Source organism: Colias eurytheme, chromosome 32 (genome assembly GCF_061535395.1).
Source record: "Colias eurytheme isolate Ceu_HAF_F1 chromosome 32, ilColEury1 Martin Lab GWU primary, whole genome shotgun sequence".
Classification (NCBI taxonomy): Eukaryota; Metazoa; Arthropoda; class Insecta; order Lepidoptera; family Pieridae; genus Colias; species Colias eurytheme.
Genome location: NC_143011.1, coordinates 4,185,530 through 4,212,671, shown reverse-complemented (window position 1 = coordinate 4,212,671; position 27,142 = coordinate 4,185,530). Strand labels below are relative to the sequence as shown.

Here is a 27,142-nt window from a genome sequence, read left to right as displayed (position 1 = left end):
TCAAATTAGTTTCTTAACTACCCGCGTTAGTTTCTTGACTACCCGCATTAATTTCTTAAACTACCTGCGTTAGTTTTTATTTAGGCTATAACCCTTGACAAATAACAATTAATTGCTACACAAAGACAGCCTTATTGCTATTCGATTAAAAACGAAAAGTAATGCCTTAACTAGTGCATTAGAGGTTTAAAAAAAAAACTTTTCGTAGGTTTTATTTAAGGTGATATTTGAGGTAATTTCTTAAAATAAAGTTGTGAACAATTCACAGTATACAGTTTTACGATATGAAGTTTTATGAAATGTTACAGATTTACTTTGATCGAATAAAAGGTAAATCGAGGCATTTAGTTTTGAATTTTTACTTGGGAGAATTTATTAGGTCCTTATTTAGGCAGTTCATAATACAATGTCGCAGATAATTAGCGTGTTCAAATAAACAGCTGGCCTAAGATAAATGTTATGATTGGAATACGGGTCTAGATTTAGTTTGAGTACGTAACTTGATTGCTTTAAAATTATTTTAACTATCTCATCGACGTTTGGGTCCGTTCAATGTAAAGATATTAAGATTTAAGACTGTTGAAAATAATCTTAAGGTTAATAGCGCCTTTACAGTTTACATACTATCGTCAGATAATGTCTGTTTAATTGCATAGAGAAAAGAAAAACCCATCCAGGTTTTCTGAAGGTTTTTGAAGTGAAAGTTCTTTATCGGGGTTGAAAAAAAATTTAGCGTGACATTTTTCCGTTACGCACCATTTTTTTTCTTATCCCTATCACGCGTGATTCGACATATTTCTGTAAAGTTGCATATAGTAAATTATTTTTTTTGAAAAAATAAGGTCATAAAGAAGTTTCATTTCGTGCGTAGTACACGCACATATTCACACCTCGATCTAGAAATAAATGCATTAAAACAACACGTGCGCTATATGGAACAGCAGCGTCTGGATACCGTCATAGAAGTTGCCAACATTCCGTCTCGTCCTAATGAAGACCTTAATGACTTATGTAACAAGTTAGCTGATAACCTAAATCTAACCAAAGAAGGAATCTCCAACGTGAAGCGCCTGGAAGGAAGAAACGGACAGGATGGATGTATTCAACTGGAGTTCAAACAGGAGGAATTATGTAATATGTGGGTACGTGCTTCCAGACGCAGAGAGGTACTTGTGGGACAGGTGGTATGTGATGAAGCAGTACCAGCAGCTAAAACCAAAGTGATAGTACGCAAAGCCCTAACTAAAGCGAATAAAACCCTGCTGTGGCAAGCTAAGCAAAAATTAACACCAAATTATAAATATGTGTGGTTCCAGAATGGGAATATATACAAAATATACAATTGCCTTGGACTCATGATAAGCTAACGTCGTGCCTATGTCATGTGGTTGTTTTATTTTCTATGTGTAACGTATAGTATGCTAACGTCGTGCCTATGCTATACAATTGTCTTGGACTCATGATAAGCTAACGTCGTGCCTATGTCATGTGGTCGTTTTATTTTATATGCGTAATGTATAATATGCTAACGTCGTGCCTATGTTATACATTTGTCTTGGACTCATGATATGCTAACGTCGTGCCTATGTCATGTGGTCGTTTTATTTTATATGCGTAACGTATAATATGCTAACGTCGTGCCTATGTTATACGTCATTTGTTTTGGACTCATGATATGCTAACGTCGTGCCTATGTCATATGGTCGTTTTATTTTATATGCGTAAAGTATAATACGCGAACGTTGTGCCCATGTTATACTGTCATTGGTGTCAGAGATAGCGAACGTAGTGCTTCCTCTCTGTGTATTGCGCTTACCTGTTATAAGGGGAGTGTAATGTTTATTAGTTGCTAATACCTTATCATTAATCCTTCCCAGATGCTGCCAGTATTGAAGATGAGGAGTCCACAAATGACCCAGTCGTTGTTGTTGAACCTGCATCAGGCACTTCGAGAGGAGCCTGTACTTCTCCGCATAAAACAAAGGAGAACGAGGACGTCCTCCAGTCAGGAGAGGCCGTGTTAGACAAAAACTAAAACAGCGCCAATAGAGGGGATGACAAGTGGTGGCGGATTGCAGATAAAAGCGCTGGCGCGTTCATTCGCGGCACCATTCGTCGCGAGTCAATTGACATACTACAACTCTGCCCGTTTGTGAAGTCAACTGCCTAGTTATTTTCCTTTGTATAAGATTTTTTTACTGTAATGTTTAAAGAAATTATTGTGGAATTAGTGTAAAATTATTTTATAATTTTGTATTTTGTATTTCGTGTTCTTGGTTTTAAATTTAAATGGTATTAGTGTTAATAAAGTTATTAACGAGTTTTGTAAATAATTGTAACGTTGTGTTTTTTATTTCATTCCCACTTCTGTTCCTAAATATACAATATTTTCAACTGATATCGAAATGTACGAAAATAGTAATAATGTAATTGAACTGAGAACATAATATTTTAATATTCAGACAAAGCTGTATTGTTTCGATATACGTAGTTTTTATTGTAAACTGCACATATTTTCATAGAAAAATACTGTAAAACAACAGATGATGAAATTTTCAAAAAGAAAAAAAAAATACAAATTTGCCGCGCAATTGACATTAATTGACAGTTTTAAAAGTCGTATTTGCATCCAAGGCACCTTCAAATCTGTGCTTAATTTTTTCATAAAATCTTTGCGGCTCATTGTATTTTATTTATTTATTTATTTTTTTATTTTTTATTGTGTGATAGGGAAGCGCTTGACCACGATCTCGCCTAATGGTAAGCTGAGATGTGGCCTATGATGGAGCGCGCTTCCCTAGAAGGAAGCATTAGCATTTATCTACATTATTTTGATATTATATGATATAGAAATTGTTAAAATTCTATATCATGCCGTAAAATATCGCCACTGACCACCTATAACTTTTCCTGTATTAACTGAACATACAGGAATATGGTTTTCGGGCTTCTCTTATCTCTTTATAGTGCTTGTATCCTCAATGTATACCACCATGACATTGTGGCGTTGCCACTTTTATTATCTATATTTTATTATCTGTGGCGTTCCGAAACGGAACGCACTTGATCGAATTTTAAATTGATTCGACGATAGTGAAAATGATTCACTAGGACAATAGTTAAATATTCAGACAAAGCTGTATTGTTTCGATATACGTAGTTTTTATTGTAAACTGCACATATTTTCATAGAAAAATACTGTAAAACAACAGATGATGAAATTTTCAAAAAGAAAAAAAAAAATACAAATTTGCCGCGCAATTGACATTAATTGACAGTTTTAAAAGTTTGTACCTATAGGTAATATTAATAGAAATAATTATCGAGATTTAAATGGCTCTACACGAGATTTATTTTGTTTTTTTTATTACTATACTTCATAAAGACACAATTAACTCGTACCTACTCGTAATACGATACCTTGGAGTTGGAGCGAAAATATTGTTTGTAATAATTTGGCTAGGTAACTAATTATTGAAATGAAAATAATAATTAGAAAAATGCATTGTGAAACCGTTTTAAGCAAAAAACGTTTCGATAAACGAATTATGTTTTTGAATGAAATACAAATTATTGCATGCTTTTAAAATACAAGACTTAACTATCTACTAATGAAAGTTTTCATGCATTTTGTTCGAAACACGGTAGGTCAGCCGTGTTTTGTTACTTTAAAAGTGACATTCGAAAATGAAACAATGATTTACGGAAAAGCACAGATAGAAACGCGTTTAATCGAGATTGGGTATCTAATATTAAGATAATTGGAATACTTAATGAAAATAGGAATTGTAGAGTCAGTAATAATTCAGATTAGTTTATTGATATCATATTAGATACTTACTTAGGTCGAGTGAACGCGTTTTTACAATTCGTTCTATACAAAGTATGTTTTTAACTAAATTTTCGAATTTCATCGTGTATTTTACAATAATTTTGAATGATTTGAATGCGAAATGTACTAATGTATGATCAAACGAACTTCAGAGTGAAGTTTGATCATTATTATATGAATCGTTTCATTCGAAGATATTATTTACTATGTAGTTCCCTTTTTCAATGCTAGCAACTACGCACGCCTTTAGATTTTATTTTTTTTTAATTGTGGGTATTACGACCTGACAAGTATTTGCTCGCTTTGTACGATATTCGTTATTTTTAGAGTCTGTAATCTTACAAAACTTTGGGTTAGGGTGTGGTGGGTGTTAATATCTTCGAATGAAGCGATTCATATAATAATGATCGAACTTCACTCTGAAGTTCGTTTGATCATATATTATATTTCATCGCTTCATTCTTCAGATATTATTCACTATGTAGATGTTAAGAGATAAAAGTTTTGTAAGAATCATTTTGGGTGCAAGTTTAGAATAAAACATATATAGATATTATTAGTTTTATTTTGTATATTAACAAAAATATAATCAAACATTAAACAAGCCGGGTCATTTTGACCCAACCTCAATGACGCCGGGTTAAAACGGTTTCACAATGCATTTTTCTAATTATTATTTTCATTTCAATAATTAGTTACCTAGCCAAATTATTACAAACAATATTTTCGCTCCAACTCCAAGGTATCGTATTATGAGTAGGTACGAGTTAACACTAGAGCGCTCGCGCCTAAAATTTTCCTTGAGTGCACGCGTGGGTCACATATGTCACCCAATACGACGCACGTTTTTTTCATAAAAATCGTAGTTAAAAAAGTAAACGAAGTACTTATTTATGAATCAACTTTATTTTTAAGTGATGAAACAAAAAAATATCAATATTTTCTCATTTTACTTAAATTATGAGCTAAACATAAACCTCTGTGAAAAGTAACTAATTTATTACTTATTGTGATCAATCAGTTTTTTTTACTTTGGAAACTACAAATTTGGTAAAAATAATCATCTAATTATAAAGTTTAAGAATAAGTTGTTCTTATCCAATAAAATTTTATTGTCAACTAGGTTTCCGCCCGCGGCTTCGCTCGCGCCGTCAAAGAAAACCCGCATAGTTCCCGCTCCCGTGGGATTTCCGGGATTTTCCCGGGATAAAAAGTAGCCTATGTCCTTCCTCGGGTATCAAAATATCTCCATACCAAATTTCATAAAAATTGGTTCAGTAGTTTAGGCGTGATTGAGTAACAGACAGACAGACAGAGTTACTTTCGCATTTATAATATTATAGTATGGATAAAAAATAAGTATGTCCTAGCACTCGAATATGAGTATTTTATTTCGATTTTCGTTACCCATATATTAATAATTTCTTAAAAGTATAAATTGATCATAAGAGCAGTAACAAATAAAAGCGGTATACTTGATTTTCACTCGTAATTGTATGATTTCAAAAACTTCCTAGAACGCTCGCGCGGGGGACCTGCGTCACCCATGTACTTTTATATTTTCGCAGTGTACACTTCGTTGCACCAAGGAAGCTGATACGCTGCTAAAATGTCCGGTGATTGGTAGTCGGGGAATACCTGAGACAACAACACTCAAGCACGATTGTTTAAAAAAATATTTAGCAATATATAGCACTGGGTGACCTATGTCCCACGCGCGTGCGCTCTAGTGTTAATTGTGTCTTTATGAAGTATAGTAATAAAAAAAACAAAATAAATCCTACTATTTTCGTACATTTCGATATCAGTTGAAAATATTGTATCATATAAAATTTTTGGTTAATGCAGCTGGTATAACAAGGTAATGCGCTTTCGTGTTTTAACTACATAATTAGTTCAATATTAATTTAGCCGTAAAATACGTTATTTTGTTATTAATTTGAATAATATTATTGTAAGGAATCTAATTCAGTGTTAGATTTTCAAAATTAGATTAAGGATAATTTGTAATAATTGAAATAAATATTTTTGGATGTACATACTGGTATTTTTATTTTATTCCCCTGTGCTCATATTATGTCATGAAACCTTTCAGTAGATACATGGACGAAATCGCAGCCAGCGCCCAGCAGCAATTAGCTATAACATACCTATAGGTATTAGGTAAGGTAATAAATAATAATTTGGAAAATCCAAAAGTGCACGCCTCATAATTTTTTTTTAATAAATATTTATTAATTATTATTTTTGTTTATTTAATAACAATTAAACCACATCGAATCAGACCCTGAAAAATGAAAGGGTTCTATTCCTGAGCATACTCAAGCGTAAGAGAAAAAAAAAGACTCGATTAGTAAAGTATTTCGGTCGCTATCGTGTTAACAAGAAAAAGGATCCGCACATACAGACACACGGACGTCCAAGACAGAACTTTTTTAAACTGTTTTTTAACTAGTTTAAATAACAAAAATGACATCAAAAATATCATGAACGTTAAAAATAGTGTTTTTTCTTAATATGTGTGTGTATGTATTATCTTACAAGTGCAATGTATGATACATAAAGACATTTTAAATTTGAAAAATCAGATGTTTTGCGCGAAGTGACAGTAGTACCCACCTCAACGCTTCGCTTATGAGGCGTGCAATAGCTCTATAGTTAATACGCACCTTGATACTTACCGTAGAGTTGTTTGATGTTGAATCCGTAATAAATAAAATTAACACAATACATAATTGAATGTTACGTTTGATACACAATACACACTACTTACTCAGAGCCGTATAGTCTGTACATTTCATTTATTGCCCCCCCCCCCCCCCCTAAAAGCAAAGAAATGAGAAGTCATTTGGCAGAGCTTTCTCGTAAAGGGTAGGGGTTCCAAGTTTAAAGCAGATACGAATCTAACGCATTCTCATTTCAGTCACCTGTCGCGCCCACTGCACTCACACCTTACGCTGGCTGCAGCGAGGCTCTCCGCGAAGCCTTCTTACGGAGAAACATCCCATCGGAAGCTGTCGAACTAATGTTGGCATCGCTTTCCAGTAACACTAAGAAGCAATATAACGTAACTTATAAACTATGGTGGCAATTTTGTCTAGATAGAAATATTTCCAATTTTGAAAGTACAGTAGCGACAGTTATATCGTTTTTAACAAATGAGTTTAACAAAGGGGCTTCATATGGTACTTTAAACTCGCACAGGTCTGCCTTGTCTTTAATTTTAGGAAATAATATCGGGTCGGATGAATGCATAAAACGACTCCTAAAGGGAGCATTCAAATTGAAACCCAGTAATCCTAAATACAATAATTATTCTTGGGACCCACAATTAGTTTTGAACCATATCTCAAGCTGGTTTCCTAATATAAACATTAATTTGGAGCAGTTGACTAAAAAAATAGTAATTTTACTTGCGCTGTGTACAGCACAGCGGGTCCAAACTTTATCCCTTATCAATCTTAATAATATTTATTTCTCAGACAGTGGAGCTAAGATTTTCATAACAGACTTGATAAAAACTTCGGCTCCGGGTAGAGATCAACCCCTTCTTATACTTCCATACTTTAAAGAAAATATAAGTATTTGTCCCGCTACTGCACTTTCTGATTATATCAATGTCACAAAACATTTGAGGAATGAGGAGGACAATAGATTAATACTAACTTTTAAAAAACCTAATAAACCCGCCACAACTCAAACAATCAGTCTTTGGATCAAAAACGTGTTATCGGAAAGTGGTGTCAACATTTCAATATTTAGTTCACATAGCACAAGACACGCTTCAACATCTACTGCTTGTGCTAGTGGTGTATGCGTTGATAATATACGTAAAACTGCTGGCTGGAGTGTGTTATTATCAAATAAAATATTAATATCTTGGTCTTCATCCGCAGCCGATAATGTTGACGTAGACGTGGAAGCCTCATTGCCAAGACTATATATTTCCTTGGTGCCTATAGAGCGCAGTACATTATCCGGAACTGTGTAAGAGTAGCAGCATTTTCCTGCCCTCTTTAGGTCGAATCTTATGTATAAAATGGCATTTAAAGTTTTTACCGACAAACGGTTGCGAAGCTTAGTTTTGACGACATTCATTTGGCTAAAAACACGTTCTATTTCCGCGTTGGAATGTGGTAGTGATAATAATGATATTGCCAGCTGTGATAAATCTGCAAAAGGGTTATTACCAGCTGCGTCTTTATAATCCATTACTTCATTCCAGAATTCCAAGGTGGAAGTTGTGCATGTCCATGAAATGTCGACTAAATTTACGTATGCAAGGTAGCAAAACTGTAGTTGGTTTCATATGGTTTAACTTTTATTATATTATAATATTGTTATAAATTAATTCCCAACTGGCAACCCGAACCGAGTGGGTGTTTATAAAAATGAGCTGAACAGCGGATTTGACACACTTTCCGTTGGGCTCTCGGACGTAACGGTCGTTTTGGTTGTGCTTAGTTGTGTTAATAATTATTTGAGTCGATTATTATTTTATTGTTGAAAGTAGACATATAAAGTCATTTTGTAAGGAATAAAACTTTTCTAGGTTAAATTTAAAATCGTTAAGATCAGAATTGGGATTGCCACGCGTTTTAGACCGTTTGCCATCTAAATTTAGTGCTTATTAGTTGTTGTTCAGTTCAGTTGTTCAGTGTTGAAAGAACATTATCTCAACCGTAGCGAAATAACATCCGTTGCGTCCTGTGAGCGGGAGTCATTAAGTACCTTGGGGCTATTGATTAGTCATGGTCAGGTTAGGCCGAGTCGGGGAAGCAAAGTTGTCAAGAAAATAACTAGTTGCTATGATAATAACAGGTGCTACGGGACAGTTCTCAACATGCTACGTGTTGAAGGAGGCAACAAGGGTTCCCAGTGGTACGATGTGCTGTGCGCTGGCAATGGCACGTGCGCTGTACATCCACTGCGCCGCTGCAGGTGCTGACAACGGGCTTCCGGGCTGCTTGCAACCAATCTACGGCGCCGGGATGCCTGCGTGAACGAGGAACGACGGTAGCCACTCACCGCTGCTGTCGAAGACTTCCTAGAACGCTCGCGCGGGGGACCTGCGTCACCCATGTACTTTTATATTTTCGCAGTGTACACTTCGTTGCACCAAGGAAGCTGATACGCTGCTAAAATGTCCGGTGATTGGTAGTCGGGGAATACCTGAGACAACAACACTCAAGCACGATTGTTTAAAAAAATATTTAGCAATATATAGCACTGGGTGACCTATGTCCCACGCGCGTGCGCTCTAGTGTTAATTGTGTCTTTATGAAGTATAGTAATAAAAAAAACAAAATAAATCCTACTATTTTCGTACATTTCGATATCAGTTGAAAATATTGTATCATATAAAATTTTTGGTTAATGCAGCTGGTATAACAAGGTAATGCGCTTTCGTGTTTTAACTACATAATTAGTTCAATATTAATTTAGCCGTAAAATACGTTATTTTGTTATTAATTTGAATAATATTATTGTAAGGAATCTAATTCAGTGTTAGATTTTCAAAATTAGATTAAGGATAATTTGTAATAATTGAAATAAATATTTTTGGATGTACATACTGGTATTTTTATTTTATTCCCCTGTGCTCATATTATGTCATGAAACCTTTCAGTAGATACATGGACGAAATCGCAGCCAGCGCCCAGCAGCAATTAGCTATAACATACCTATAGGTATTAGGTAAGGTAATAAATAATAATTTGGAAAATCCAAAAGTGCACGCCTCATAATTTTTTTTTAATAAATATTTATTAATTATTATTTTTGTTTATTTAATAACAATTAAACCACATCGAATCAGACCCTGAAAAATGAAAGGGTTCTATTCCTGAGCATACTCAAGCGTAAGAGAAAAAAAAAGACTCGATTAGTAAAGTATTTCGGTCGCTATCGTGTTAACAAGAAAAAGGATCCGCACATACAGACACACGGACGTCCAAGACAGAACTTTTTTAAACTGTTTTTTAACTAGTTTAAATAACAAAAATGACATCAAAAATATCATGAACGTTAAAAATAGTGTTTTTTCTTAATATGTGTGTGTATGTATTATCTTACAAGTGCAATGTATGATACATAAAGACATTTTAAATTTGAAAAATCAGATGTTTTGCGCGAAGTGACAGTAGTACCCACCTCAACGCTTCGCTTATGAGGCGTGCAATAGCTCTATAGTTAATACGCACCTTGATACTTACCGTAGAGTTGTTTGATGTTGAATCCGTAATAAATAAAATTAACACAATACATAATTGAATGTTACGTTTGATACACAATACACACTACTTACTCAGAGCCGTATAGTCTGTACATTTCATTTATTGCCCCCCCCCCCCCCCCTAAAAGCAAAGAAATGAGAAGTCATTTGGCAGAGCTTTCTCGTAAAGGGTAGGGGTTCCAAGTTTAAAGCAGATACGAATCTAACGCATTCTCATTTCAGTCACCTGTCGCGCCCACTGCACTCACACCTTACGCTGGCTGCAGCGAGGCTCTCCGCGAAGCCTTCTTACGGAGAAACATCCCATCGGAAGCTGTCGAACTAATGTTGGCATCGCTTTCCAGTAACACTAAGAAGCAATATAACGTAACTTATAAACTATGGTGGCAATTTTGTCTAGATAGAAATATTTCCAATTTTGAAAGTACAGTAGCGACAGTTATATCGTTTTTAACAAATGAGTTTAACAAAGGGGCTTCATATGGTACTTTAAACTCGCACAGGTCTGCCTTGTCTTTAATTTTAGGAAATAATATCGGGTCGGATGAATGCATAAAACGACTCCTAAAGGGAGCATTCAAATTGAAACCCAGTAATCCTAAATACAATAATTATTCTTGGGACCCACAATTAGTTTTGAACCATATCTCAAGCTGGTTTCCTAATATAAACATTAATTTGGAGCAGTTGACTAAAAAAATAGTAATTTTACTTGCGCTGTGTACAGCACAGCGGGTCCAAACTTTATCCCTTATCAATCTTAATAATATTTATTTCTCAGACAGTGGAGCTAAGATTTTCATAACAGACTTGATAAAAACTTCGGCTCCGGGTAGAGATCAACCCCTTCTTATACTTCCATACTTTAAAGAAAATATAAGTATTTGTCCCGCTACTGCACTTTCTGATTATATCAATGTCACAAAACATTTGAGGAATGAGGAGGACAATAGATTAATACTAACTTTTAAAAAACCTAATAAACCCGCCACAACTCAAACAATCAGTCTTTGGATCAAAAACGTGTTATCGGAAAGTGGTGTCAACATTTCAATATTTAGTTCACATAGCACAAGACACGCTTCAACATCTACTGCTTGTGCTAGTGGTGTATGCGTTGATAATATACGTAAAACTGCTGGCTGGAGTGTGTTATTATCAAATAAAATATTAATATCTTGGTCTTCATCCGCAGCCGATAATGTTGACGTAGACGTGGAAGCCTCATTGCCAAGACTATATATTTCCTTGGTGCCTATAGAGCGCAGTACATTATCCGGAACTGTGTAAGAGTAGCAGCATTTTCCTGCCCTCTTTAGGTCGAATCTTATGTATAAAATGGCATTTAAAGTTTTTACCGACAAACGGTTGCGAAGCTTAGTTTTGACGACATTCATTTGGCTAAAAACACGTTCTATTTCCGCGTTGGAATGTGGTAGTGATAATAATGATATTGCCAGCTGTGATAAATCTGCAAAAGGGTTATTACCAGCTGCGTCTTTATAATCCATTACTTCATTCCAGAATTCCAAGGTGGAAGTTGTGCATGTCCATGAAATGTCGACTAAATTTACGTATGCAAGGTAGCAAAACTGTAGTTGGTTTCATATGGTTTAACTTTTATTATATTATAATATTGTTATAAATTAATTCCCAACTGGCAACCCGAACCGAGTGGGTGTTTATAAAAATGAGCTGAACAGCGGATTTGACACACTTTCCGTTGGGCTCTCGGACGTAACGGTCGTTTTGGTTGTGCTTAGTTGTGTTAATAATTATTTGAGTCGATTATTATTTTATTGTTGAAAGTAGACATATAAAGTCATTTTGTAAGGAATAAAACTTTTCTAGGTTAAATTTAAAATCGTTAAGATCAGAATTGGGATTGCCACGCGTTTTAGACCGTTTGCCATCTAAATTTAGTGCTTATTAGTTGTTGTTCAGTTCAGTTGTTCAGTGTTGAAAGAACATTATCTCAACCGTAGCGAAATAACATCCGTTGCGTCCTGTGAGCGGGAGTCATTAAGTACCTTGGGGCTATTGATTAGTCATGGTCAGGTTAGGCCGAGTCGGGGAAGCAAAGTTGTCAAGAAAATAACTAGTTGCTATGATAATAACAGGTGCTACGGGACAGTTCTCAACATGCTACGTGTTGAAGGAGGCAACAAGGGTTCCCAGTGGTACGATGTGCTGTGCGCTGGCAATGGCACGTGCGCTGTACATCCACTGCGCCGCTGCAGGTGCTGACAACGGGCTTCCGGGCTGCTTGCAACCAATCTACGGCGCCGGGATGCCTGCGTGAACGAGGAACGACGGTAGCCACTCACCGCTGCTGTCGAAGACTTTGTGTTTGTGGTGCTATTGTTTATAGACCACTTAGAGAACATACGAGGGTATGGGTCTCTGTTTTGAAAGTTTGTGGTGCTATTGTTTATAGACCACTAGAGGACATACATGGGTATGGGTCTCTGTTTTGAAAGTTTGTGGTGCTATTGTTTATAGACCACTAGAGAACGTACAAAAGGTATGGGTCTCTCTGTTTTGAAAGTTTGTGGTGCTATTGTTTATAGACCACTAGAGGACATACATGGGTATGGGTCTCTGTTTTGAAAGTTTGTGGTGCTATTGTTTATAGACCACTAGAGAACGTACAAAAGGTATGGGTCTCTCTGTTTTAAATTTTTGTGGTGCTAATGTGTTTAGGCCACTTAGAGAACACGCAAAATGTATGGGTCTCTGTTTTTTTTACAGGTTGTCGCTTATGAGAGCACTTGGAGCCACTGTCGTTACGACGGTGTATTACATTTTGAGTTTTATCTATATTCGTGTTAAGTCTGAAGGTATCTAATTCTGTAATAAGTATTTGCTTTTTAATACACCTTGTCTATGGCCGCTTGAGTGCACGCTTGCGTCCATGGCACTGGTAATGGTAAAATAGAGATGAAGGTCATTTTTCGTTCCCCTGCATAAGATATACGCTTCAGACTATAACGCGAAACTAGGTTGATTGCTAACAAGTTTCCTTTATGTTCCTGAGACAGCGCTAAGGCGATGTTGAGTAGATTTCAAGGGATGAAGCAAGCAGGTTGGATGGATCTGATGTTACTTGCTAGTGGTAGAAGTCATGCTGCGGTCGAGGACGCCGCACTGTCAGGAACGGCCGTGTTATAAATTAATTCCCAACTGGCAACCCGAACCGAGTGGGTGTTTATAAAAATGAGCTGAACAGCGGATTTGACACACTTTCCGTTGGGCTCTCGGACGTAACGGTCGTTTTGGTTGTGCTTAGTTGTGTTAATAATTATTTGAGTCGATTATTATTTTATTGTTGAAAGTAGACATATAAAGTCATTTTGTAAGGAATAAAACTTTTCTAGGTTAAATTTAAAATCGTTAAGAATATTTTATATGCTAAAAAATAAGCTATATGCTAGACAACAAATAAAAATGCTAAACAATGTAAAAATATGCTAAATTTAGCATAAATTATGCCAAATTGGCAACACTGCCCGAGACGTTACTCTAGAAATCGAAATCTGACATCAGTAATCGAATGCAGTGAATAAAAATCATCATAATAATAAATGCGTTGTGTTTTTTTATTATACTTGCCCTTTTTTTGCTCCTTAAATTTACGAAAGAAAGTATACTACTTTAAAAGGGATTCGCTTGATGAATTTTAAAATTGACATGTGTATCAAGTTCGAGCGACACATGTTTCTAGTCAGTATCGATTAATTCACTATAATCGATGTTTCACTTTCTAAGCAGGTTACCTCTCTTCGAAGATAAATTTGATAGACGTCAAAATTCAAATCAATGTTGCGTACCTACAAGTTGCGACTTGCGTATTTTGGCTGTTTGGGCGTTTGGCATGGTTTTAACAGTTGACTGTTGAAGATTATGAAAACAAAGAAAATAATAAGGTTGATGGTTCATAATAATTTCATATCGCCGATCTTCTCATTACAGAAAGTGCATATATTGCTATTAATTATGTTCAGTCTTGCAAGGTGTGAAGTCATTTATTGGTTTATTGTGGCCAAATCTTAATCTGTCAATGTATTCCGAAACCTTTGCAAGGTTCTATAAACTTAATGTAGTTAATGAAAACGAATTTGCAGAATCAATTTTGCAAGAATAATGTTTGATTATATTTTTGTTAATATACAAAATAAAACTAATAATATCTATATAAGTTTTATTCTAAACTTGCACCCAAAATGATTCTTATAAAACTTTTATCTCTTAACATCTACATAGTGAATAATATCTGAAGAATGAAGCGATGAAATATAATATATGATCAAACGAACTTCAGAGTGAACCAGTATGTACATCCAAAAATATTTATTTCAATTATTACAAATTATCCTTAATCTAATTTTGAAAATCTAACACTGAATTAGATTCCTTACAATAATATTATTCAAATTAATAACAAAATAACGTATTTTACGGCTAAATTAATATTGAACTAATTATGTAGTTAAAACACGAAAGCGCATTACCTTGTTATACCAGCTGGATTAACCAAAAATTTTATATGATACTGTTAGACAAAAACTAAAACAGCGCCAATAGAGGGGATGACAAGTGGTGGCGGATTGCAGATAAAAGCGCTGGCGCGCTCATTCGCGGCACCATTCGTCGCGAGTCAATTGACATACTACAACTCTGCCCGTTTGTGAAGTCAACTGCCTAGTTATTTTCCTTTGTATAAGATTTTTTTTACTGTAATGTTTAAAGAAATTATTGTGGAATTAGTGTAAAATTATTTTATAATTTTGTATTTTGTATTTCGTGTTCTTGGTTTTAAATTTAAATGGTATTAGTGTTAATAAAGTTATTAACGAGTTTTGTAAATAATTGTAACGTTGTGTTTTTTATTTCATTCCCACTTCTGTTCCTAAATTCAGAAGAGGGATAGTGATTCTCACGCGTCCTTAACCGTTTGCTTTCTGAAAATGGCAGTTTGACTCTTCAAACGAATTAGTTCATTACACTTTTAAATTACCCTCAATAATACTTTATAAACTTTTCATTGTTTCGTTTAAGTGAAATTAAAATAGTAGTTGTGTGGCTAAGTATATAACGCAAAATTTTGGTGAGTATATTCCGATCATTTGCTATCTAAGGAGAAGCGAGCTTCTTATCAATTTATAGCTTAAAGCAGCTTTGGTATAGTAATTGAAGCATTTATTTAAACCTTTTGTGATTTATGTGTTTTGTTTAACAAAATTACAGCATATGATTTAATTACGCTTATTTCACCTTTGTATAGTACGATACGTATTCTTTTTTAAATGTACCCGCAACTTAGTTTTTTTCTTTACGTTAACGAAATATTAAGTTAATAGTTTTTTTTTCTTCATATTTAATTTTTATCGTTTCCTTGTATCGACATTTTCCTCCATTGTAAAAAAAAAAAAAAATTACGTACGAGATGCCTAATAAGAAGCACAAAGACCGAAGCCGTTCTAGGAATCGTAGTGCTACACCTCCTATACGCAGCCGACGACGGTATAGTCCTTTCAACGATGCATTAACACAACAAATGCAACAAATTTCAGATAGACTAAAGTCGTTAGAAGAACGTCACTCTTCTCCGTCACGACGAGGATCCAACACTGGCGGTGTGACAACAACGCCGCCGAGGTCACGGATCGTCGAGCCCGTCGCTGTGCATCCGGAGCCTGCGGCGCACTCAGGGTCGGCGGTCCCTTCTTCACCGGGACATTCCGGGAGCGCCACAGTCGGCTGCGATCGTAACGCTACTAATCGTATTGTTGATGCTATACGATCAATCAATACGACGGTGAGGTTGAGCCAATCTTATTACATTTCAAATTTTGATCCGAGTATAAACGATATAGAAACCTGGTGTGAGGAGGTCGATTGCGCTAAGGTTATAAATCAATGGAATGATAATGAGTGTCTATCTCGTATAGGTAATTGTTTAAAGGGAGATGCTAGGACCTGGCTCAATGAATGGGTAACATCAGACCGTAGTTGGAGCAATTTTAAAAAAGAATTTAAACCTTTGTGTCCTAAGAAACCTGATATCGCGAATATTTTATATGACGTTATGAGTACCAATTCTGATAAATACCTAACGTATGCAGACTATGCTCGTCGCTCTCTTCTAAGGTTGCGTGTTGTTAGGGGGTTAAGTGACGAACTTATATCTGCAATAATAATACGAGGGATTACGGATCCGCAGATTCGCGCTGCAGCCATTAATGCAAAGCTAACGACAAATGAATTGGTTGAATTCTTTTCAATTTACGTTAAATCCAATTCCTCCTCAAACAGACATTTTGATCACAGGTCGCGCTATGATCGTTCTTTAAAATCTGAACATGTAGTTAATAATCGTAAACGACGATTTAACGAACAGAAATGTTTCTTGTGCGGTCAACATGGTCATACACAATCAAATTGTTCTAAAAAAGCTAAGTCGATTCTTTCTAATCAAAGTAATGACCATAAATATTTTTCTATTAATAATTCGAATAAATCTGTATTGTGTGATTTCTGCAAAAAGCCCGGCCATAAAACTGAGGCGTGTTTTGCAAAATTAAAGTCGGGAGGCACGTAATACAAACAATGTTAATTTTTGCGAAGAAAACCCGGACAGTAAGAATAAAGATTGTTGTAGCTGTCATCCAGGGAATCCCAGTCGATGTCTTAATCGATAGCGGCTCTAGTATATCATTATTTTCCTTATCATTATTAAAGCATTTGAAATGTGCGCGAATGCCTGCATTTAGGATCTTGCGTGGTATTGGTGGGCAGGAAATTGAATCGACTTATTTTGTCACTTTACCAATAGAGTTTAATGAAATTACTTTAGAAGTAGATTTACACGTAGTTAGTTCAAAATTGATGAATACACCAATCATCATTGGCACCGATATATTAAATCGTGAAGCCCTAGTTTACGTCGATGATGTCCTCATTATGAGCGGTACGGTTGAGGAGGGTTTGTCGATTTTACGTAGAGTTCTTAAAACTCTTACAAGCGCGGAGTTTTCCATAAATTTAAAGAAATGCTCTTTTCTATCTACTTAAATCGAATATTTGGGACGTACGATTAGTCAGGGTCAGGTACGACCGAGTGGTCAAAAGATTAAAGCTTTGGTCGAAGCACCGATTCCAAAGACCGTTAAACAAACCAGACAGTTCAAGTTATTTTCGACGTTACATAGCTGGCTTTGCTATAAAGGCTGTGCCTATTACAAAGTTGACGAAAAAAGGGGTACCTTTTATTTGGAGTAGTGAACAAGAAGAAGCACGCCAAGTAATTATTTCTCATCTTACCAGTGAACCTGTGTTAGCTATGTATGATCCGGCTTTACCTATTGAAGTTCATATAGATGCCAGCTGTATAGGATATGGTGCAGTGCTTCTTCAGGTTCATGAAAAGGGGCATAAGCGGGTGGTGAGTTACTTCAGTAAACAAACTCAAGGTGCTGAGCCAAGGTATCATTCCTATGAGCTGGAAACTTGAAACTTTAGCCGTTGTAAAGGCCTTGCAAAATTATAGACACTATCTGGTTGGTGTTATTATTTGTAAAAAAAAATACATTGACCATTGTTTGATATGTATAGCACATAAAAACGCACATTTTTCCAAATACTGTCTTTTGTAATTTGTATCCTATGTTTGGTCAAGATTCCACTGAATTAAAAATATTTTTTTATAATGTTATCTCTTTGTTTGGGACCTCTAAAATTATTTGTGGCAGATCGGGGTCGAATGTTTCAGAGTTCAGAAATAACAAAACTTTTTACTGACTTGGGCATTGACATGCATCTCATAACACCAGAGATGCATAATTCAAACGGGCAGGTTGAACGTTATTGTCGAACCTTACTCAACATGGTTCGTATAGAATGCAATCACCGACAAAATGATTGGTCTGATGTCATATGGCGACTACAGCTGGTTCTGAACATTACAAAACAGAAAACTACAAGCTTTTCACCTCTGAATCTATTGGTGGGTATTAAAGCTGCGTGACCTGTTTTACGTTACCTCATTGGTGACATCGCACTAGAAGGCTCTCGTCCCAATCGCGACGCATTACGAGAAATGCGTAGACAACGTGTTTCTGAGCGTTTAAAAAAAATATAACCAACGTTGGCAAGACAAAACTGTGAATGCTAGCCGAAAGGCATCACGGTTATTTGAAATTAATTCTTTGCTTTTTGTTATAAAACAGGCTCAAACAACTGGCAAACTCGACTCGGGTATGCGCGGCCCATATCGCGTGGTCAAAACGCTTCCCCACGGTCGATACGAGCTGCAGTTACTGGAGGGCTCTTATGGCAAATCGACGCAAGCTGCGACAGAATTCATGGTGCCGTGGCGTGGGGAGTGGACTCCTGAGACATGTGCTGCGTTTTTTGAGGGTGAGCTGATCCCTAATTTGTGATAAGCGAACGACGTGCCTATGTCACAAATTATAGTTTTCCCATGATAAGCTAACGTCGTGCCTATGTCATGTGGTTGTTTTATTTTCTATGTGTAACGTATAGTATGCTAACGTCGTGCCTATGCTATACAATTGTCTTGGACTCATGATAAGCTAACGTCGTGCCTATGTCATGTGGTTGTTTTATTTTCTATGTGTAACGTATAGTATGCTAACGTCGTGCCTATGCTATACAATTGCCTTGGACTCATGATAAGCTAACGTCGTGCCTATGTCATGTGGTTGTTTTATTTTCTATGTGTAACGTATAGTATGCTAACGTCGTGCCTATGCTATACAATTGTCTTGGACTCATGATAAGCTAACGTCGTGCCTATGTCATGTGGTCGTTTTATTTTATATGCGTAATGTATAATATGCTAACGTCGTGCCTATGTTATACATTTGTCTTGGACTCATGATATGCTAACGTCGTGCCTATGTCATGTGGTCGTTTTATTTTATATGCGTAACGTATAATATGCTAACGTCGTGCCTATGTTATACGTCATTTGTTTTGGACTCATGATATGCTAACGTCGTGCCTATGTCATATGGTCGTTTTATTTTATATGCGTAAAGTATAATACGCGAACGTTGTGCCCATGTTATACTGTCATTGGTGTCAGAGATAGCGAACGTAGTGCTTCCTCTCTGTGTATTGCGCTTACCTGTTATAAGGGGAGTGTAATGTTTATTAGTTGCTAATACCTTATCATTAATCCTTCCCAGATGCTGCCAGTATTGAAGATGAGGAGTCCACAAATGACCCAGTCGTTGTTGTTGAACCTGCATCAGGCACTTCGAGAGGAGCCTGTACTTCTCCGCATAAAACAAAGGAGAACGAGGACGTCCTCCAGTCAGGAGAGGCCGTGTTAGACAAAAACTAAAACAGCGCCAATAGAGGGGATGACAAGTGGTGGCGGATTGCAGATAAAAGCGCTAGGCGTAGTTTTATTTTGTATATTAACAAAAATATAATCAAACATTATTCTTGCAAAATTGATTCTGCAAATTCGTTTTCATTAACTACATTAAGTTTATAAAACCTTGCAAAGGTTTCGGAATGTTTAGTCCAGCCAGCAGTTTTACGTATATTATCAACGCATACACCACTAGCACAAGCAGTAGATGTTGAAGCGTGTCTTGTGCTATGTGAACTAAATATTGAAATGTTGACACCACTTTCCGATAACACGTTTTTGATCCAACGACTGATTGTGTGAGTTGTGGCGGGTTTATTAGGTTTTTTAAAAGTTAGTATTAATCTATTGTCCTCCTCATTCCTCAAATGTTTTGTGACATTGATATAATCAGAAAGTGCAGTAGCGGGACAAATACTTATATTTTCTTTAAAGTATGGAAGTATAAGAAGGGGTTGATCTCTACCCGGAGCCGAAGTTTTTATCAAGTCTGTTATGAAAATCTTAGCTCCACTGTCTGAGAAATAAATATTATTAAGATTGATAAGGGATAAAGTTTGGAACCGCTGTGCTGTACACAGCGCAAGTAAAATTACTAATTTTTTAGTCAACTGCTCCAAATTAATGTTTATATTAGGAAACCAGCTTGAGATATGGTTCAAAACTAATTGTGGGTCCCAAGAATAATTGTATTTAGGATTACTGGGTTTCAATTTGAATGCTCCCTTTAGGAGTCGTTTTATGCATTCATCCGACCCGATATTATTTCCTAAGATTAAAGACAAGGCAGACCTGTGCGAGTTTAAAGTACCATATGAAGCCCCTTTGTTAAACTCATTTGTTAAAAACGATATAACTGTCGCTACTGTACTTTCAAAATTGGAAATATTTCTATCTAGACAAAATTGCCACCATAGTTTATAAGTTACGTTATATTGATTCTTAGTGTTACTGGAAAGCGATGCCAACATTAGTTCGACAGCTTCCGATGGGATGTTTCTCCGTAAGAAGGCTTCGCGGAGAGCCTCGCTGCAGCCAGCGTAAGGTGTGAGTGCAGTGGGCGCGACAGGTGACTGAAATGAGAATGCGTTAGATTCGTATCTGCTTTAAACTTGGAACCCCTACCCTTTACGAGAAAGCTCTGCCAAATGACTTCTCATTTCTTTGCTTTTAGGGGGGGGGGGGGGGGCAATAAATGAAATGTACAGACTATACGGCTTTTAAAATATAAGTCTGGTAAGCGAACTAAACTTTGCTGGTTTAGTTCTTGCTATATCGCTATCCGTGCCTGCTTCTCGTGTTTACGGGTGAATTAAGTTTATCAATAGTCATAAATGCAATGCTATACAGAGGATATACTGCATTTAAAACATGACAAAGTCTGGTAAGCGAACTAAACTTTGCTAGTTTAGTTCTTGCTATATCGCTGTCCGTGGCTGCCTCGCGTGTTTACGGATGAATAAAGTAATGTCCTGTCTTCGCATCCACAGCTAACTGTCCTATACTGCCATAATCTTAACACAGATTCATTCGACATAGCTCCCCACGAGCTCAGTTCTTCATTTTTGCACTCGCACAACTGTGGACAACACAAGAGCAATGCCTCCATTGGTAGCAGTTACAATCAAGGGCTAGCAAGGCAGGCTAGCCATATTACGGATGTTGGAACAACCGACTATATTTAGGGCAATTTTCTTTGTACAGTGTAACGTTTAGACTGTCGTAGCATTCCTACGGAACAAAGATGGGATCAGATCTGCATCCTTAATGAAGTTAATCGAAAGGAGATACTTTCAGACGACGATAGTATTCAAAATCCACCATATTCCTGAACATAATAATGCATAGTTAAGCTTAAAATCTCTCTTGCCATTATCCTGCAGCAGAATTCCTTGGCGATAATTTGTTCTCGTTAGAACGAGCGAGGTTGTTACGATAATATGAGAAATCCTGTCAGTTAGAGACCTGAACGACGCGATAGAGTACCGCTATTTCAGTAGTAGTAGCACCTAGAAGGGTGAAGGTATTCTGGAAAGCGGAACTGAAGGCCCGGTCAGCAGCACCAGCCACCTAATAGACAGTGTTCAGTGCTGCACCACTATAATCTGCAAAATGACTCTGACGGTATGAAAATGTACCGTACACGAACGTACATTTTCAAAATATCAAATGATAAAGTTGGAATAAAAATCCTATTTGCCTCCGTCTACCCAAAAGACATACGGAGTAGCTAGTAGTAGTTGGTTGAATTAGAATCCCTTATTCACTGGAGGCACAGAATATATGGACGCCAATGTGAATTTGAATACATAAGTAATTACTTATTTCTTTATTTGAAAGAGTAAGGTGTGCAGATAGTATACCTACCAATAAATCACACAAATTTTTATATTATATAATATATTAACAATCCCAGATGAAAAGTTAATCAAATAAGAACCAAAAAGTAAATTAGATTTAGATACATTTATTTCAAAGGATTTACAATTCACTTCTAACGTTTTAGAATAATATTATAAACTTGTACACCTTGACAAAAAGTAAAAAATTGCGGGTGAGTTTATTTGAAAGAGTAGTAGTAGTAGTAAGAGTAGTAGTAGTAGAGTAGAGTATTCCGATGTAAATGTCTCGTTAAATAGTACGTGGTTAGAATTCTGGAAGTAGGATCAGAAATTTAAAGGAAAATGGTATGGAAATATTCAAGAAGATTTACAGAGAAGACCTTGGTATGATGAGCTGGATGTAACTAGTCGTGAGTTTATCATCACAATCAACAGATTAAGATTTGGCCACAATAAACCAATAAATCACTTCACACCTTGCAAGACTGAACATAATTAATAGCAATATATGCACTTTCTGTAATGAGAAGATCGGCGATATGAAATTATTATGAACCATCAACCTTATTATTTTCTTTGTTTTCATAATCTTCAACAGTCAACTGTTAAAACCATGCCAAACGCCCAAACAGCCAAAATACGCAAGTCGCAACTTGTAGGTACGCAACATTGATTTGAATTTTGACGTCTATCAAATTTATCTTCGAAGAGAGGTAACCTGCTTAGAAAGTGAAACATCGATTATAGTGAATTAATCGATACTGACTAGAAACATGTGTCGCTCGAACTTGATACACATGTCAATTTTAAAATTCATCAAGCGAATCCCTTTTAAAGTAGTATACTTTCTTTCGTAAATTTAAGGAGCAAAAAAAGGGCAAGTATAATAAAAAAACACAACGCATTTATTATTATGATGATTTTTATTCACTGCATTCGATTACTGATGTCAGATTTCGATTTCTAGAGTAACGTCTCGGGCAGTGTTGCCAATTTGGCATAATTTATGCTAAATTTAGCATATTTTTACATTGTTTAGCATTTTTATTTGTTGTCTAGCATATAGCTTATTTTTTAGCATATAAAATATTATAATATAATAAAAGTTAAACCATATGAAACCAACTACAGTTTTGCTACCTTGCATACGTAAATTTAGTCGACATTTCATGGACATGCACAACTTCCACCTTGGAATTCTGGAATGAAGTAATGGATTATAAAGACGCAGCTGGTAATAACCCTTTTGCAGATTTATCACAGCTGGCAATATCATTATTATCACTACCACATTCCAACGCGGAAATAGAACGTGTTTTTAGCCAAATGAATGTCGTCAAAACTAAGCTTCGCAACCGTTTGTCGGTAAAAACTTTAAATGCCATTTTATACATAAGATTCGACCTAAAGAGGGCAGGAAAATGCTGCTACTCTTACACAGTTCCGGATAATGTACTGCGCTCTATAGGCACCAAGGAAATATATAGTCTTGGCAATGAGGCTTCCACGTCTACGTCAACATTATCGGCTGCGGATGAAGACCAAGATATTAATATTTTATTTGATAATAACACACTCGAATAAGAGATGTTATTATTTATGATGTCATTATTTACATATTATGTGTAAATAAATGTGTTGGATATATAAAATTTTAAGTAAAATGTCGTTTTATTTGACATTAAAAATTTTTAGCAAAATATTTAGCTTAATTATAAATCCTTTAGCAAAATTTTGGCAAAATTTTAACAGCCATTTAGCAAATTTTATGTTAGTCTTGCTGGCAACACTGGTCTCGGGCACAGAACAGTAAAAACCTCGGAGCAATTAAAACAAATAGAAGTGCTATAGTGTCATAATTATTAATATGAAAACCACTGTCGCCAAACCCACACATTTAAACCGATAGCTAAACACAAGTTTGATGCTAATTTTTGTTTTTAATCAGTGTTGCCAACGTAGGCGATTTTTCGCCATTTATGCTACTCCAGGGACAATTTTTAGGGTTCCGTAGCCAAAATGGCAAAAACGGAACCCTTATAGTTTCGTCATGTCCGTCTGTCCGTCTGTCCGTCTGTCCGTCTGTCACAGCCGATTTACTCGGAAACTATAAGTACTACAGTGATGAAATTTGATGGGAATATGTGTTGTATGAACCGCTACAAAAATATGACACTAAATAGTAAAAAAAAGAATTGGGGGTGGGGCCCCCCATACATGTAACTGAGGGATGAAATTTTTTTTTTCGATGTACATACCCGTGTGGGGTATCAATGGAAAGGTCTTTTAAAATGATATAAAGTTTTCTAAAAAACATTTTTCTTAAAGTGAACGGTTTTTGAGATATCAGCTCTCAAAGTCGTAAAAAGTATGTCCCCCCCCCTCTATTTTTATAACTACGGGGTATAAAATTCTAAAAAAAATAGAGGTGATGCATGCTAATTAACTCTTTCAACGATTTTTGGTTTGATCAAAGTATCTCTTATAGTTTTTGAGATAGGTTGATTTAACTGTAATTTATTATATTTGCTGCTACGGAACCCTTTGTGCGCGAGCCCGACTCGCACTTGGCCGGTTTTTTTTATACTACATATTAGGTAAATAGGCATACAGCCGGTAATCAGGCCGAATACTCTGAACACAGATAATTATATAAAGTATAGGTAAATCGATGAATTTTGTGACTGCTTGAACCAAAAACGAATCACACTGGCGAATTTTTATATGGATAAATACAATTTGTACACTTAATTAAATGTTTATTTAGTTATCTCATTTCATTTCGTGTTCACAGTTTAGGCATGACTATCATCGTAATTCTTCTTCTTCTTCTTTTTTTTTCAAATGGCAACTCCTGATCCCAGATCATCGTAATTAGAATTCTTTTAATTCACGTCTACCCTCTTCAAGAGTATTTTTTTAAACACGATAATCTCATTTAATTGTTAAATCAAACAAAACTCTATTAATTAAATATGTCGCGCTTAAGTAATGAAGAATATTTTGAGGAGGAACCAAGTAAGTTGAGACAATATTTATTTTATCAAAATAGAAGCCTGTACTGCTATTAGTATTTTTTAACCTCTTATGGCTAATTTTGCTGGAGATAATGATGATGAACCGCTGCCCTACCTCAAATTCGACTAGCTACGGCCCTGTGATGAAGTCCACTTCTATGAGGGATATCATGTGCAAAAGATACTTGTAGTTTATGTTTGCTCATAAACTATTCTTTATATATAAACTAGCTACCCGCCCCGGCTTCGCACGGGTGCAATGGCGGCCGGCCGGTACCGCCGCAAACGCTACGTCCCGCAATTTTTAAAGTAAATGACAAAAGAAAGTTATTGTGGGTTATCCATAAGAGATAGACATAATATATACCATCACGGACTTTTCTGTAGACCTTTTCAATACTTAGTACATTATTTTGATAAAACTCGTAGGGTTTAGCCTGCGTTTGCAATGTAGGTAAGAGGAAAAAATGTAATTATTTACGGCATCACATTAGAAACCTCAAAAATAACAGTACTTCTCCACTATTTAATTTAATTATTATACATATACACCTTCCTCTTGAATCACTCTATCTATTAAAAAAACCGCATCAAAATCCGTTGCGTAGTTTCAAAGATTTAAGCGTACAAAGGGACATAGGGACAGAGAAAGCGACTTTGTTTTATACTATGTAGTGATTCCAATGCGATCGGAAAAATAAAGAAAAGGTATAATAACTAAATCATTGTTCATTTACTTTCAGGGTTATCTCCCTCATCAGAAACGCGAGAGCGACGCAGCAGTACTGACTCGAGTGAATCTTTACCAGAGCTAAATATTGAAGTGGTACCTAAAAGAAAAGATGACGATGACCCAGAAGAGTTTTATCAGGAGTTAGAGAAAAAAATGAAGGAAATTATATCGGCAGATCGAAGAGGGTGTGATGCCCCGAAATCTGATACTATTGACAAAGAATCAGTAGAATTAAATGTGTTTTGTCACATCGTAGCGTACACTGCGTAGTTTCAAAGATTTAAGCGTACAAAGGGACATAGGGACAGAGAAAGCGACTTTGTTTTATACTATGTAGTGATTCCAATGCGATCGGAAAAATAAAGAAAAGGTATAATAACTAAATCATTGTTCATTTACTTTCAGGGTTATCTCCCTCATCAGAATCGCGAGAGCGACGCAGCAGTACTGACTCGAGTGAATCTTTACCAGAGCTAAATATTGAAGTGGTACCTAAAAGAAAAGATGACGATGACCCAGAAGAGTTTTATCAGGAGTTAGAGAAAAAAATGAAGGAAATTATATCGGCAGATCGAAGAGGGTGTGATGCCCCGAAATCTGATACTATTGACAAAGAATCAGTAGAATTAAATGCAGTAGAAAAACCCAGTAGTCCAGAGATATAATTATGATCTCCGAAGTTTATATAATTATGATAATTTTACGGAATTTTAAAAGCATATAAGTAGTTTACTAAATGTTACTTCATTACATATACATAATTGTAAATAAATAGGTCACAATGGTTATTTTATTGGTATACTAGATTTCCGCCCGCGGCTTCGCCTGCGTTTTCAAAGGAAAACCCGCATAGTTCCCGTTCCCGTGGGATTTCCGGGATAAAACCTATCCTATGTGTTAATCCAAGTTACCCTCTATATGTGTGCTAAATTTCATTGTAATCGGTTCAGTAGTTTTTACGTGAAAGAGTAACAAACATCCATACATCCATACAAACTTTCGCCTATATAATAGTACTAGATTTCCGCCCGCGGCTTCGCCCGCGTTTGCAAAGGAAAACCCGCACAGTTCCCGCTCCCGTGGGATTTCCGGGATAAAAACTATCCTATGTGTTAATCCAAGTTACCCTCTATATGTGTGCTAAATTTCATTGTAATCGGTTCAGTAGTTTTTACACGAAAGAGTAACAAACATCCATACATCCATACATCCATACATCTATACATCCATACATCCTTACAAACTTTCGCCTTTATAATATGTATTAGATTAAGATAATTGTTTATTTAATTATTTTATAATTACCTGCTTATCCAGGAGGCTATTCGAGATAATAGCACGATGGATTATTAGTTGAATATCAACTTACCTAAACTTAATTAATTTTAAGTAATTTTATAAGTACCCTCGATAACAATACTGTTTGCAATATCACGCGACACTCCATCGTATCGCATTCAAAATTGGGAATCGGAGTGCGAGGATCTGTGGTTCATGACTGAGGTATTGTTAAATGGTAAGACAATTAAGTTAGCTATTTATATATAATATAACGACTTATGCCCTTATGCACTATGTTC

General features: G+C 36.0%; 2 protein-coding genes across 2 annotated transcripts; both read left to right on the top strand.

Annotated features, from left to right (window-relative positions):
* The first annotated feature begins 15,498 nt into the window (after nucleotides 1–15,498).
* On the top strand, nucleotides 15,499–17,518 carry LOC149895199 (uncharacterized). Its single transcript, XM_090119223.1, has one exon. It carries the CDS (start codon nucleotides 15,514–15,516, stop codon nucleotides 16,666–16,668), a length of 1,155 nt encoding a protein of 384 aa, XP_089975349.1. The 5' UTR covers nucleotides 15,499–15,513; the 3' UTR covers nucleotides 16,669–17,518.
* Nucleotides 17,519–17,687: 169 nt separating this feature from the next.
* Nucleotides 17,688–19,453, top strand: LOC149895198 (uncharacterized). The gene is made up of 2 exons (XM_090119224.1): nucleotides 17,688–18,485; nucleotides 19,280–19,453. The coding sequence occupies exons 1-2, from the start codon at nucleotides 18,326–18,328 to the stop codon at nucleotides 19,435–19,437; spliced, it is 318 nt and encodes a 105-aa protein (XP_089975350.1). The 5' UTR covers nucleotides 17,688–18,325; the 3' UTR covers nucleotides 19,438–19,453.
* Nucleotides 19,454–27,142: the final 7,689 nt, after the last annotated feature.

What these genes read in the sequence shown, in the direction of transcription:
- LOC149895199 (XM_090119223.1), top strand. Translation starts at nt 15,514, where the DNA reads ATGCCTAATAAGAAGCACAAAGACCGAAGCCGTTCTAGGAATCGTAGT.
- LOC149895198 (XM_090119224.1), top strand. Translation starts at nt 18,326, where the DNA reads ATGCGCGGCCCATATCGCGTGGTCAAAACGCTTCCCCACGGTCGATAC. An exon ending in ATGTGCTGCGTTTTTTGAGG is followed by an intron (nt 18,486 to 19,279) that starts GTGAGCTGATCC and finishes AATCCTTCCCAG; the next exon opens with ATGCTGCCAGTATTGAAGAT.